Source organism: Epinephelus moara, chromosome 7 (genome assembly GCF_006386435.1).
Source record: "Epinephelus moara isolate mb chromosome 7, YSFRI_EMoa_1.0, whole genome shotgun sequence".
Lineage (NCBI taxonomy): Eukaryota > Metazoa > Chordata > Actinopteri > Perciformes > Serranidae > Epinephelus > Epinephelus moara.
Window position 1 is genome coordinate 27,202,948 of NC_065512.1, and position 15,757 is coordinate 27,218,704.

Consider the following 15,757-nt stretch of genomic DNA (forward strand, 5'->3'; position numbering starts at 1 on the left):
GAGTTAAATCTCTCGGCATCCATTTTCAAGCTCTCTGTGTGTTTGTTTCCTTGCGGACAAGAAAAGGGGGAGCGCACATTTCCAAGAAGGCGTGTCCTTTTCAAAAATGCAAGAGGCGTTGCTTTGTTGCCAGCCGTTTTCACCGGTGTGTTAAACACACTTTAGAAAGGAGTGTCCCCAGACTATCAGAAGGCGGAGATCTCTGATTGTCTGGTGGCGAGACTAGCAATACAGAGCTTCACGAATACTGGCTGCAGATGTTTTGAGGAAGTCTGTTGCTGTTTTGCCTTTAGTACTGTTTTAGTTCGACTTTTAGCTTATAGTGTTTTTGTGTTTGTTTCCTCTGCCCTGCTGACTTGTACTGTGTCAGGGTAATTTTCTTGGTTATTGACCATAAGATTGTGAGACGGACCTACTGTAATCCCATGTTTAATGCTGTCACTGTGCTTGCTGTTTTATAATTTTCTTACCTGGACTGTACTGCTGGGGGCGCCGGTTGGTTGGTGTTGCACACTTGCATGCAGATAAGTATTGCACTACACTTAGGGGTGTTGGTTTTCCGTGCTTGTGTGTGTGTGTTTGTAGTTTGCGGTGTGATTAAGGCGGGATCACGCGGTGGCCTAGAGTAGGAGTACCTGCTGGTCCCCCTCTGTCAGTCTTGTTTTTCAAACTTCATGTTTTTTCTTTTTAATAACTATTATCTCATCCTTTTTTTGCACCACAGTTGTCCAGAGCCAGCATAGCATTGAGGATTGTTGAAATACTTGTTTCACATTTTTAACTTGAACTCATATAAATTGATATAGGCCTATTTTAATTGTGAAATAAACATCTCTACATTTTGAATCTTGAAGCCACATCTCTCATTTTTGTTACACTTATCTGTGTGTGTACCTGTATTTTAAAATTGGTATTATAAGGGAACCCAGGCTAGGAAAAGCTTAAAGTGCCTTATCCACCTTAGTCAGGTCACACTTGGTAAGATCAGTTAACAGGTCTTGGGGCCATCCAGCACCTCCCCCAACCCTCCACCATCTGCAAAATAATCATGGTTGTACCAAAAGGCTGAATTTCTGCCACATGATTCACAAGAAAATGACAAAATAAAGCATGAGGAGGAGTTTCTAGGAATCTGGACGAGCAAATTCAATGCTGAATACAAACCAAAAAACAGACACCATCTCAAAGTTTGAGTCAGAAAACTCCCTGCTCAAGATTAACTCTCCATCTCCAGGAGCAGAAGATGGAGGCCACCCAGTGCCTCAGCAAGCAGGAGTATGACAAGATGGTTGTAAGTATGAGGCAGAGAAACAAACAATCTCAAACAAAAACAACCGGGTGTTCAACACGGAAGGCGAGTGCGAGCTGCAGATTGAATACCAGGAGAAGGTGAACCAGACTGAGCAACAGATCCACCAGAAGGACAATGAAAACCTGGAGCTCAACAGGAAGAAGTCTCTCAGATGCTCACAGAGATGACAAACCAGCTGCTGAACAAAGGAGCTGCACTCCTACTGAGCGAGGAAGCCTGGCAAAGAAAATACAGCGCTCTAGAAGAGAAGCTCACACGGGACCTGGCCGAGAAACACCAGACCTGGGAGATGCAGAAGAAGGTGAACCAGATGGAGGAGGAAATCCACCAGAGGGACATTGAAATCCTCGATCTCATCTCAGCAAAGAGAAGGAGAGTCTCATACAGAAGCTTGCAGAGACCACAAACCAGCCGAGCAGCAAAGATGCTGAACTCCTCCAGAGCGAGAGAGCCTGGCAGGCAAAATACAACGCTCTGGAGGACAAGTTTACAAAAGACCTGGCTGAGAAAAAACAGAGCTGGGAGACGAGAGAAAAACAGATGGAGATGAAAGTAAAACTGATTGGGGAGGAGAAAAGGGAACTGGAGAAGTTCACAAAAGACATGACTGAGAAACACCAGAGTGGGGAGAAGAAAGTAAAACTGATGCACAAAAAAATCAACTGGAGTACAAGTAGGGCTGGGGGATATAATGACTATGTACAATATATCAATATATTTTCAATCAAGATATAGATTTAAACAACACCGTTTATATTGATAAAAGGGTCAAGTCGCATCACATACTCTCCACACAACTCTGCCCCACTCACTCACTCACTCACAAGTTCTCCAGCAACACTCAGAAAGACACAGAGCTGCTCCTCTGTTTAACCTGTCTGTTAATTAGTCTACAGTGCAACATCAGTATACATGTTGCATGTGTTACGCAAAATCAGTCTGTGAGATGAGTCACTGTTCTTCTTGGTAATTGTAGTCCAATGTGTGACACTGAGACAGCGCCTGGATGCAGGCGACAGATGTGTTTAAAAAATATGCAGCGACAACACAGACATTTCATATAAGACGTATATAACACGGACAAGGCGTCTCGCGCTCCCCCGGCCTCTCTCTTTGCTATGCAAATGCATAAGATGCCTAAAAGAGAGAATATCCAAGTCATTTTCCAGCGCTAGATTCATTTGAAAGGCCGTGGAGGACATTTTTTTTTAACTCCCTCCACAAAGATTTAGGCCTACTTGACACATTTATACTCATGTTATAGTTTTGTGGCCTGTGCTGCAAACCTTCAAACCTCTGTAGCTCGGTGCTGTGTGCAAAAAGTTAACACACAGCCCTGCTATTCATTTTATCGATTTTTCATTTACATGTTGTGCAGCTGTATATTTTCAAACAGGGAAAAAATATCCCTCTTTGCATTTTATTTTGATCACAGTATGTTTTTATAAAAGTGCTAATGACAAGACCAGGATCAGACCAGGAGGAGCAACAAGAGCAGCTCTGGCTAAAAATAAATAAGAAAAACACCCCTTATTGTTTTTGCAAGAAGACGACAGAGGATAGACAGACAGAGTTGAAAAAGAAAAGCAAAATGCATGAGAGGGAGATGATGAAGAAGAAAGAGGAGGAGGAGAAGGCTGAGATGAAAAGAAAGCAAAAAAAGAGAAGGTGGAGAAGAAAAAGAGGAGACGGAGGAGACCAAGAAGGGTTCTTTTGGGCTGGACGCACAGGAAGAAGTGTGACAGTGACAGCTTAAGGTAAGTTAGAGTTCAGACTTCTTGTTATCTTTTTTATTGCTACTTATTAAAATTTAAGACCAATTTTACAATATTCAAAATTAAAAGGAAAAAAATTATCTATTATCAATGTATCAATTACTTAGAGGGTGGGAGCACATTTCACCAGTTTTACAATCACTGCATTGGCTCCCCGTGTGTTTCAGGATCGATTTTAAGGTTCTTTTATTAGTTTTTAAATGTCTTAACGGCCTTGGGCCATCTTATTTATCTGACCTGCTTTTATCATATCAACCCTCGCGGATCCTGAGGTCCTCCGGCACCGGCCTTTTAATTGTTCCAAGAGTTAGAACAAAAACCCACGGGGAGGCTGCATTCAGCCATTATGGCCCTCACTTATGGAACAGCCTGCCAGAGAGCATCAGGACTGCAGAGACTGTTGATGTTTTTAAAAGGAGGCTCAAGACTCACCTTTTTAATTTAGCTTTTAACTGATTTCTTTTACTCTTTTAATTCTTCTATTATATGTTCTTTTTACTTTCTAATGCTTTTAAATGATTTATTTTTAAATCTTTATGCATTTTAGTTTCTAAATCTTCATTTATTTATTTATTTATTATTATTATTAATATTATTTTAATCTTTAACTCTTTAATTTTTCCTAATCTCCACACCATGTGTGGAGTCCACCCCGGTCTGTCTGGGTCGGGGTGGTCTCTGTGGCGGCGCTCCCTGTGGCCGTGGGCTGTAGCGCCTCTCAGTGTGGATGGCTCCCCATAGGTGGTTCTTTCCTCACCTGGTTCCTCAGTGCCCAGCCATGTTATTGACTATATTGACTGTGTGTGTGTGTGTGTGTGTGTGTGTGTGTGTGTGTGTGTGTGTGTGTGTTTATATGTGGGGGTGGGAGGGGCGGGTTTTCAATATGTATGTATTATTTTTGTTTGTTTTTATTCTGTGAAGCACTTTGTGCTGCATTTTTAATGTATGAAAAGTGCTATACAAATAAAGTTTGATTGATTGATTGATTGATAGGGTAAGGGACAATTTTGCCCCGATTTTTATTGTAATATAAAACATGACATTTTGTCTCGTGGCACTGATGAGGGTAAAACATAACTGGGAGATAGCTGCTGTCCTCAATCAACCTCACCCCTTTCATCTCCCTAACAACTCCCTCTATCTACCCTTACTTCCTCATCATCTTCCTCTCCACCCTCTCATCCAGTTAAATTAAGGGTAGCACAGTGGCTTAGTGATTAGCGCTGCGGTCTCACAAAGACACCTCCACCTGTCCGGCTGTGCGGAGTTTTTATATTCTCCCTGTATCTGTATGGGTTGTTCCCTGGTGTTTAAGTTTCCTCTAAAAATCCCCCCCAAAAAAGCACATTAGGCTAAGCAGACACACAAAATTATCCACAAACAATCAGTCACATTAAAAATCAATCATATGTCTGCGTGGGTTTTCCCCTGGTGCTTAAGTTTCCTCCCACAAAGATGTGCACTGTCGGCTAATTGGAGACTCTCAATTATCCACAAACATCAATCACATAAAAATAATTAAATAAAAAAACAAATTATTAAGATCTGGGCCTGAATCCATCAACAACACTACTTAATACTCTTGTACATTATTTTTCAGCTATAAAAGGTTGCTTGGGGGTTTAATTAATCTTTAAATATTGAGTGTTACAAGGAGAAGAGTGAAGGTTATATTGTAAAAAGGAGAAATTGTATGGGATATGCTTTGTATTATATTTGGTGATTCTGACACAATGCGATTACATAAATGGTATATTTAATGAGGAAAAGGTAAATATTTGAATGCTAAAAGCTGATAATATATGTGACTAGATTTCTCACTTTTTTTCCCGAAAGACCTGCTCTGTCCGAGGTGTCGAGAATCAGTAAAATTTGAGTAGGTGTGAGGCAAAAAGTGTGAGAGTGAGAGTGCAAGTGCAAATCAAACTTGTGCAATTACAGTACCATGAGGCTGGAGAGCTGTTCATGCATTTGTGCGTGTGTGTGCGCGCATGTATGTGTGCGCGCGTGTGTATGTGTGTGTGTGTGTCTTTGTTTAAGAGAGAGTGAGACTGTGGGAAACTGAGTGGGAGACCGGTGACATACAGTACACCTTCCTGTGGGCGAGTGGGGGTGGAGCCGAGCGTCGGTCAGGTAAATAGAGACTACACACCACCACATCTCAGAGGACATTATCCTACTTCTTGTTTGCAGTGCACTTTCACAGTCAAGCCAGCCATCTGGAGCACTGACACCTTTAAGAAAAAAAAAAGCTTCTTTTTTTTTTTTTAATAAAACGCCCCCTTGAACGCCATGTTTTCACATTCACAAACACAAGAATATAATACTGATGGTCCTCTCTGACATCTGCACTAAAACCCAAAGCTTTAGTAGTTCTACCAGTGTTGCTGAAAAAGAGACATCCAAGAGAGAAAAAAATCCATTATCACATGTGGGAGGTATTAATGCACATGCGTGTGTGGGTGTGGGTGTGGGTGTATCTGAAGTGCATGAGGGTGGTGATATAACTGTGTGGCTGTAGGATGCACCCTGATGAAGAGAAAGGTTTGTTTCAATTTTCATTACGGTCCTGAGGTTCAGTTCACTGACAATGACAGAGATGCAGCTGATAGGAAACCAACTGTTGTCATGGCGCTAACATGCTTTTATCTGGGCCGTGGTTATACACTCAGATGCCAGTTTATTAGGTACAGTGAGCTAAAACTAATGCACTCTTATACACAGAACATAAACCGGCAGAGCTGGCGACACTGCGGAAAAACCGGGTCAGACACTGCAGAGACTTCGCTCTGCTCTGCCTGGGTTATTTCCAACTTTAGCATCAGCTGGTTTCACAACGGAGAGGCGGGTGACGGCTAGCTTGACCGCAAGCTGGATCAAATCCTCCTGCGCTTCTTAGGGGTCGTCTAGAGGCAGCGTCTGATGTTTCTGCATCACTTGAATCTCCGTGGTCAAACCCCTTGCTACTAGAGCTCGTGTGCATCCGTATGGCCATATTCTTACCTATAAATGCATTTAAATAGCCCAGCATGCACATACGACTATCTCTGTTTTTCAAAGTAAGGTGATAACAGTGTTAATACATACAGGTAATATGGAATTACAGGAAGTAGAAAGCATGTCACCTACATCACTTAAGAATTAAGAAACTAACTTGAAAGGGAAATTACTTTATTCTTTGATACTGGGCTGCTGGAAAAAACAATCCAGTCCATGAATGTTACTGATGGACCCTGCTGTCGTGTGGGCCCTATGAGATGGCCAAGTCATCCCAAAAAAACAAAGCAATTTTACTCTAACAGTTAAAATTCAGAGTAGAGTGATATAAAGCTCAGATATGAAGCACTATATTTTATAAAAGGATGAAATGTTCGAATTATAATTGCATTGGAGCCCTTTCTTTGATTAAAAAAAAAAAAGTAGCGCAATGTTGTGTTGCATCAAATTCATTCATATTCATTACATTTGTAATATATTTTTTATGAAACTGTTTAAATTTTATTTATCCGCCACAATTTTTGATGACAAAATGTGCTTAGACCATAAAACATAGAATCCAGAAAAATTAAAACGCAAAAAACACAGACTTTGGGAATTTAAAAAAACAGATTTCACAAGGCCCTAAATAAATTCTGACTTAATGAAAGCTATAAAGTTCAGTTTTTGTTGAAACTGTGTTATAGAGGTGTTGATTCAACTTTATGATCATTTCAGGGGCTGCAGTTTGTGGTGCTGCCGAACTTTACTGCGTTACTCACCAGTGTTTCCATCATATTGGCTGTGCCATTTACATCAATGAGGCCTGGCATTTAGCCCTTACTGACAACAAGCAATTGAGATAGGCAGGAAACATGAGGCGAGACAGAGGCAAGACATGCAACAAAGATCCCCTGCTTGGAATCAAACCAGTAAACATGACAATTTGGATGAACTAGTGTGTGTACGATGCTGAGGACCAATTTAACATTTGGAGTATCCTGATCCAATTAACAAACAGAAGTCCGCTATAAAAGGTTTTCACTGCAGATTAAGATGCTTGCTACAAAACACCGTCATGATACTGGGGGGATTTTACAGTTAAGTTTATAGTAGAGTAGATAAAGTATGAATTTTAATGAAATTCCAAACTAGAGAATCTGGTTTCTACCAAATCCCACTCTCTGTTCATCTGATTTCACCCATTGTCTGTCATTAGTAAATCCACTGCCCTTCACTGTAATTCAATTTTCTTTCCTACACAGTTATACAAGGTTTAATAAAAAAAAAACTTTTAAAAAGGGTTGCATAATATATTCTCTGACTCAAAATGCTGGAGGATACATTTGTCTATTGTGGACACTCACGGTTTTACAGGAACTGGGAACAGATTAGTTTCTGTGGGCTGAAAAAAAAGATACAGAAGGTGAATTTTTATTATTTTTCTTTCTTTCTATGCTTTCATTTACACTACATCCACAGTATAATTAATTCAGAGGTAGTGTGAGTTTAGAGCAGGGGTACTCAATTGAAATTCAAAGAGGTCCTGTTGCTGAATTTTCTCCCAGCAAAAGGTCCTAACCGCATCTCTGTACTGCATCCTGTAGCCTTCCCCTGTGTCTATCAAATGAAATCAATAACGTGCATTTCCATTTAGAAAATTGTCATTTTTCAAAGTTGGGTACTTTCAACAAGCAGACACATTGAGCCTGTAAGGCACCGAGGAATTTTCTGAATAAAATAAATAAAATTTGGGGGAAAAAATCAGAGCTTTGAGAAGCCCCAGAAATGAGCCTGTGACTGCACTGTCAGTAGTCTCAATGTTTGCTTGAATGGAGCTACTGCCATCATTAATGAGTCTGAAACAGTACATGGTTTTAATAATGCTCATAGTGGAGAAGCTGACTGAAGTTGATCCAAACATGGCCAAGCTGTGTAGTGCTACTGTCGTTAGAGCAGGAAAAACAGTCACAGTCTGGAGCCAGATAACAGGTCATTCAGTTGCTTCATGCTGTCCTCTCTCATATCTCTTAAGCTGTTGTTCACTCTAGCGAACCATTTACAACAATTTAATTAGCTTGAGAGAAGCTATAGTTCTATTAACTGGACTGAAGATATTTATCCTCATGGAGAGGTCACAGAACCGTCCTTTGGTCCAGGTCTGGACTGTGGTCTGCCATTTGGTGATGCCCGAGTAGAGCAGGACTGGACTCAACTTTAGTAAATATGTGTCAGCGCTGACATTTACCCAAACAAAGTGCTCCACTGTGTTTCTTCTTCTACTTATGATGTTTCCCTTGCTACACGCTCTGCTGCCAGCAGAAATAATCTAATTCATGTGCTCCAAGGTTTGCCTGTAACTTGTTTTACTCTCTGCTCAGCTGCTTAATGAGAAAATTATTTTTATGTTTTCCTGTTTCTCTTGGCTGGTACTCGTAATTTAAATCAATGTGAAACAGCAGTTCATTTATGACAAGTTCCCTTTGCTCCTGGTACAGACATACACTTCGAAAGCTTGACAGTGATTTCATTTTATGCCTCTTTTCCATTTTCTAGGTAGAAATAGGATAAGGTTCACTACAGAACTGCAAACCTTTTCACACAGTGGGCTGGCTTTGTGATCCTCTGCAACACTTGGCAACACGCAACCTGGACACGACCCGATTTCATCTCAGATAAAAACTGGAAACAAAATGATTAATTTTACTAGAATTACTGCCTCACAGCTGTTTGCCTCCACCAACCAGTCAAGTTGTAGTTAACATTCATGTCTGTCCAGACTCATCTGAGTACAGATTTTAAAGGAATTTATTAAAAAGGTGTTAAGTGTAATGTTTGGCAAAATTGAGTCATCACTATACTGACATGTATGATTCCAATTAATCATTTCTGGTAAGAAACAAGTTGTCTTCACTTAAGCTGTTCTCTCAAATGAACTCCGAACATTGCCCGGACAATCAGGTCCAGACATTGTTCAGAGTTTCTCTTTCACACATGCAGCACACAATAGGAGACTGTCTGTGTCAGAAGCGTTCTCAGCTACTTGAAATACTCTGCTTGGTTTACGTGAGTGGTGGTGGCTAGGTAGAGCCTGCAGGAGGCAGGACATGACACTGATTACACCGCGGTCCTGTAGCTCATGAATAATTTGGTCATAAATAGCAAAGTTGCCGTTCCTGTTGTCTGACGACTTCTGGGACGGCCCTTACCACTAGAAATTCCCGAATCTTGTTATCTCTCCAATTAGACATTTTTGTTGCCAACTTTGTGTAAATGACCTTCTTCTTCAAAGCCGGATATTTGTTTTCTTCCGGTTTCTCACAAGCCTCAGGATGAAAACATCATCTGCACGCCCACATGCTCGCTGTGAGTTCTCTGGACGGTTACCTGCTTTATTCACACTTTGTACTAGGGGAGCTGGCAGGTAGTCAGTTTAGTGTCCAATGCAACTGATTTGGACATTTGCATTCTCACATACAGAGCCTCTGGGAATTGTCTAGATAATATCAAGTTTGTGATGCATGTGTGAAAGAGGCCTTAGAGACTATTTTTAGAGGAGTACAGAGGACTGATAGAGAGCTTCATCACATGATGCAACAACAACCACATGAGGCTTAATATCAGCAAAACAAATGAGCTTGTGTTGGACTACCAGAAGAACAGGACAGAACACAAAGTTGTAGCCATGACAGTAGACAAATCTTTAAATATGGAAGCTAGAAATTCTAAAACACAGATGCTTCACACACATGCTCAACCAGGCAGTACAGACTATCCATACAATCATCAGTTTCCAGTCAGGCACCCAAGATTTGTGTCATTTATTCAGTATCTGACCAAATGTCTCCCCTTGTGTTCCTGAGTTATGATGTTGAGTAATGGCCAGAAAAGTGTTTTTGCAGAACACTAGAATGTCACATTGAAGTTGGCCTTTTGGATATAAAACATCACCACTTCATCAGTTCATCCAATTAGACATTTGTGTGAAATTCTGTCATAATTAGCTTATGAATTCTTGAGTTATTGCCCATTAATTCCAATCAGTTCATCCTTGAGTCCAAGTGGATGTTTGTGCCAAATTAAAGGAATTACCACCAGGCCTTCCTGAGATGTTGCTTTTAAAAGAATGGGTGACCAGACAGACAGACAACCCGAAACATAACGCCTAAGGCCACGGCTGTTGTTGACGCCAAGGTGTAAAAAATGGACTGTAATGCACTGAAGATCTGGGGCCGTATTCACAGACATTGTGAGAATATTCTCATAAAAGTTCCTAACTTAGCCTTAAAAAAAATTGCAAGGAGTCTTAGCTTAGGAATGATTTAGGAAAGTTTTCACAGCAACTCTGAGCAAGGAAGGGACAGAAACTTTTATCTTAGTGAGCACGTGTGGTTGAGCCCCTTGCTAGGTATGACAAATTCTTTAACAGATGTGATTGGTTGTCAGAGACACACCCTTTTGTGAGGCTGCAAGGTGTGGACACCCAGTGAAAATAAAATGAACTGCTGACTGTAAAAGTGTTGTCATTTTTAGCGTGAACACTCTGGTGATGGAGGGTTTAGACAGACACAAGTCATCACTTCTGCACTGTTGTAATTTTTCCAGTTTTTCAAATTTCTTAGGGTTGTGATAAGTTTATTTCTGGAGCTATAGCGTTATTGCGTTGGGTAGGAAATGTGTGCATACCCCTAATAAGATTGACCACAAATATTATCCCTGCACAATCTAATATGTAGCATTTAATTTACTCACCGACATCCAGCGTTTGGGGAAAATTTCTCCAATCTCTTTGTCTTTCCACCATTTTCTCCTCTTCTAAAGAAACTCTTAAAAGTCCAGTTTTCACCTTGGGACTTCTCTTAAGGCCTAAGATGCTTTGTGAATAACTTCATCTTTACAAGGACCTAGTATTAACTTTAAGGGGAAATTCTTAGACGATTTCTTAGAATTTCGTCACTAGGAGCAACTCTTAGCATTAGGAAGCTTTGTGAATACGGCCCCTGAGCTTAAGTCAGTCACAGATACACCTGGCCACCTAGAGAGACGATGACTCTCCTGTATTGGCCTCTCTTCCCTGGTTACCAGTGAAATACAGAATTGATTTTAAGATTCTTTCATTTGTTTTTAAAGCACTGCATGGACTGGCACCAGGTTACATCTCTGAACTGCTCGTCCCCTATCCCACCTCCTGACCCCTCAGATCTGGTGACCAATCACTGCTCTCCAACCCATGCACCCGGTTAAAAAACAAAAGTGAACGAGCATTTTGAGTGGTTGGCCTTAACTTGTGGAATAGTTCGCCACTAACAATTAGATCTTCCCCCTCCATTCATATTTCCAAAGTAATATTAGGCAAGATTGTCAGTTACTGTTTGTAAACATGCTGGCCAGCCAAAATGAAAGTAAACGCCAACCCCAGATTCACTTTTGCTTGGCGTCTTGCCACACTATATTTGCGCTTTTTCTACATTATGTCTTTTGGATGTCTGCTGCTTATGGTCTGGCACACGGTCGCTACCTTTATATAAAGCCTCTGCCTCACCTGAGCGCTGTAGGGGAACACGCCCTAAAATGTCCTTTAATGTCCTGAACACAGAAAATAAGAAGAAAATACAGACAGAGGGAAGAGTCTCCACAGAAAAATGCACCACCACACAGTGAGTCTACAAATAGTTTTTTGGGAAAACCTTGCATAACTTTGCATCAACATGATGACATGCCTGACCATGACGACACACTAGTTTTATTCGCTTGCATTTTATTTTGTTGTTTGTCCAATGCTATCTTGTGTTAGAATTTTATCAAGATATTATACACTTTAATTAGTTTACTTATATTCTCTAATTTATGACCGTTTTCATTGGATCATTCCGGTTCCTTTTTATTCAGTCTCTTTGAAAACCACTTTAGTCAGCGCTTGTTTTTGCTCCATGAATAAACTTGACTTGACTTAAACAATGAATCCAGTCAACATAACTGCAGGCATGGAAATTGATTTCAACGTATGACCTCACTGGGTAAAGGCATCTGAATCTAAATCCATGGGCATTTCAATTTGACTCCAGCGCCCCCTTCCCACAGCAGACAAATCGATACTCTAACAAAACACTTGGGAAGAAAACAGCTCATTATCCTGAGAAACAGAAATCCACTGTCACGGCCATCCACATGCACCATATTGACAAATAAGACAAGAGCAACCAAGACTGTGTCACTGCTTTTAGTTGTAGCGCACAAATAAAATCATAGCATGTCTCGTGAACTGTAAATGTACTGGATTTGCCTACTCAGCATCTATTGTTATGCGCTAATGTCTATTGTGTTGTTCATACACTTTTACCATTACAAACTACACTTCATTTGCTTTAGTAAAAGTTGAGACTATTTTATTACAAATAAACTTTCCTGTTGTTTCTAACTTGTCATGTTTTTTCTGCTCTATAATTAAAGTCCTGTCACACTTACAGCCTTTTATCACTCCAAATGAAGCAGTGCATAGTTCTCTAGAGCAGTTTGGTTTCACACTCTCCATTTTTGGACGGAGTTTTGGTAACTTGCCATTCAGTCAATATTTATACATCAAACTACTTTGGCAATGACTGGGGAATGCTCAAACACGCCTTTTGTGTTTATGCCAACTACACCCAAGTACTTGCACCCTTAGAAGTGCTTGAAAAACACCATTAGGAGCAGTCACTTCATTGTTATTGAGCACCGGCACCCAGGGAGGTAGAGAATTGCTTTTGACATTTTACTGATTTAAACAGCCCGCACCCTGCTGTTTATTTACCATCGACTAAATATAAGTTTTCACTGAATTAAGGGAACTTTTTTATCTCTTACTATTTATTTAATTCCCTTTTTTGAAATGGCAATTAAAACAGATTCTTAATTTTCTGTAATTACCCTTTTGATTGCCTTAAAAGAATAATTAAATCTACATTATTATTATTTACTTTTATCGGTCTGACGCATGAGAGTGATCAGTTAAGCAAGACATTAAAAGTAACACCCTAATCTACTATAATTCATCAGGTCACACGCTCACAGACACCCAACCACACAGTTGCCGCTATTTTTAAGCTTTGGGTCTGATGCAAATCCCTGCAAATCCCTCTGGCTCATGTTTATGTATGACACATAATGCCTGGCAGCAAACGTCCTCCATAAATCAGAAGCCACTCTGAGTATTCTCATGAATTTTACAGTGCAATCAATGTTGAATCTATCAACAGCAGCTTTCTTTCAAAGCAAGAGAGCCTAAGAAACTGGAACAACTAAGGACAGTTAAATCGGTTATGTCATGTGCCACTAGCATGAGTTAAGTAGGGCTGCACCCCAGTCGGAAATGTGTCCGCTGGATCAGATTTGGCTGTACAGTACAAACATTCTATTTGTTTCCCTTTTTATATGGTGTTTGAACAGAAATCAGCTAGATGTTAAAGGTGATGGTGATGTAGCAATGCGTAAACCACAGATTTCGAAATGTGCAACATTTTTTACCATCACCAGATATCAAACAAACGCCAGAGACGATATTATATTAAGTTACCGTGAGCTGCAAATTCATCACTTCTAAGCAGAAGGCAGATAACGTTATCTCAGAGTCTGACCAGACAAAGCCTCTCTTTCTCTGTGCCAGAAAGAAGCATGAAGGCGAGAACAAAAGTTCACTGCACACTGACTGACCCACACACACAAAAAAACATGGAGATTATCAGTCGACTGAGGGATCTCTGACTGATGATTCGACTCTTCGACTTTCAGGGGGCTGTTCTAGAGTAAAATCCCTGTGAGCATTGTTTTCTCTATTAGCAGACAATGGGACAGCTTCAGGAGATCTTTTACTATATCTGGTTTCTGCTTGATTTAACAACTCAATCAGATGAATGTAAATAAGACTCCTCTATCTTCCAAGGCACAGCTAATTCTTATATTTAACATATTGCAAAGAAAGCTACCCAAACTCTTATCTCTATCTTGAGTCAAATATACTCAAGCTTTTTATATTTTATCCCTTGTTACTTGGAGATGGTGTCCTCACTCTTAATCAACAGCTTTTTATTACAAGCAGGCACTCTTCCCCTCAAATCCAATTTCTTACATGTGTGTAAAGCCTTATTTTGCTGCACTGTTTAACACCACCCTGCAAGCACCTGCGATAAGCCTCTTAGATCGTATCATGTCTAGGATATTGACTTTTTGTTTAGCTCACAAACCACACTGCCCTGTGGACCGCCAGAGGAATCACATACCCCGTTAAATCTATTTCAGTTTGAACCCTCAAGCCCCCTTCAAACACGTTTCAGATGACATTATCCTGCACAAAAGAAACACAGAGACGAGAGCCGGAACAGCCGAGTTGGAGACTGACCTGCATCGCTCTGGCTGAAGACAGCCATGGTCTGTCCACCCACTGTGTGCATAGTGAAGGGGTGATCCTTTGGGACCTGCAGTGATGCATCCTTCTCCCCCACAGCGCCCAGGGCCGTCAGCTCCTCGTTCAGGCTGAAACGTACCTGAGAATACACGGCTGAGTCAAGGCCCTGCTGACGAATCGTATTAGCAACTCTTTGATTCATCAGATAAGGTCAAATATGATATATGAAACTGTATTGATCGGCATGAAGAAGGTGGGTCAATGCAGCAGCAAATGGGAATGATATACAAGAAGGAAAAGGGAAACAATGTCACATAAGCTGTGAATCACTCAGCTGCCTGTACAGCAGGAATGTCAAACTCGTTTTGATTCATGGGCTACACACAGCCCAGTTTAATCTCAGATGGGCCAGACCAATAATACCATCGCACAATAACCTATAAGTACCACCAGCTCCAATATTTTCCCTTTTTTGTGTAAAGAAGTGCAAGTACATTCTGTAGATGTTCATCCTTTTACAAAACGGACGAACAGTCTGAGGTGTCTTAAGAAAAATAAGTGCAATTTCAACAGTCAGTCTACTTCTCACTGTCATTACCTGTGCATTTATCCATACTACATAACCATATTTCCTGATACAGATACTCTGGAACTGAGCTGCTGATTGACAATATTTTGCTCAATGTTCAGTATCTTTAAACATGGTCACAGTAAGTATTTATTGTTATATCAGAGAACTGTATTCTGGTCAGGATGGAAAAGCCTCTGACACAGAATTTTAGTAGGTAGTAGGTAACGCATTGTCTAACTTGCTCCTGAAACCTGAAGCCTTCAGACCTAGAGTTGTCTTGCTTTGGTCTGAAACAGGGACTAATTTTGTTACGAAGTTGCATAACTGCCTAGAGTTGGTTCATGTTCTCACGGCAGCATTTAGAAGCAGCCTTACAGAAGAAAGCTGCTCTTGATTGGTCAGAATTTCCATGTGGGAAAAATCCAGGAAGTGCACAGAACGTTGAAGAAGAGTAGACTTGCAAGATAAATGCAAACCTTTCTAATGTCACAATGTGGACAACTACGCAGGAAGATTTTAGCAGGTTGGCTCCAACTAGAAAGCAATGTTTTGATGCATTGGATGTGCATATTAAAGGGAAATTTCAGTTTATTTCAACCTGTCTCCTATCGTCCTAAATTTGTTTCAAGTGACTAGTGACATAAAAATAATAGTTAGCATGTTAGCCATTAGCCTAGATACAGCCGGGGCGCATAGTAGCGTCAGACCTGTTAAAACGTAAGTGAACGGGCATCCTTCAAGTG

At 40.6% G+C, this 15,757-nt stretch overlaps 1 protein-coding gene across 1 annotated transcript in view; it reads right to left on the reverse strand.

Annotated features, from left to right (window-relative positions):
• The window catches only part of LOC126393598 (general transcription factor IIF subunit 2-like), a 26,901-nt gene that overhangs the window by 8,619 nt on the left and 2,525 nt on the right, over positions 1-15,757 (reverse strand). The window contains exon 4 of the mRNA XM_050049829.1: positions 14,438-14,582. Within this exon, the coding sequence (XP_049905786.1) occupies positions 14,438-14,582 (145 nt within the window). The remainder of the gene's footprint in view (positions 1-14,437; positions 14,583-15,757) is intronic.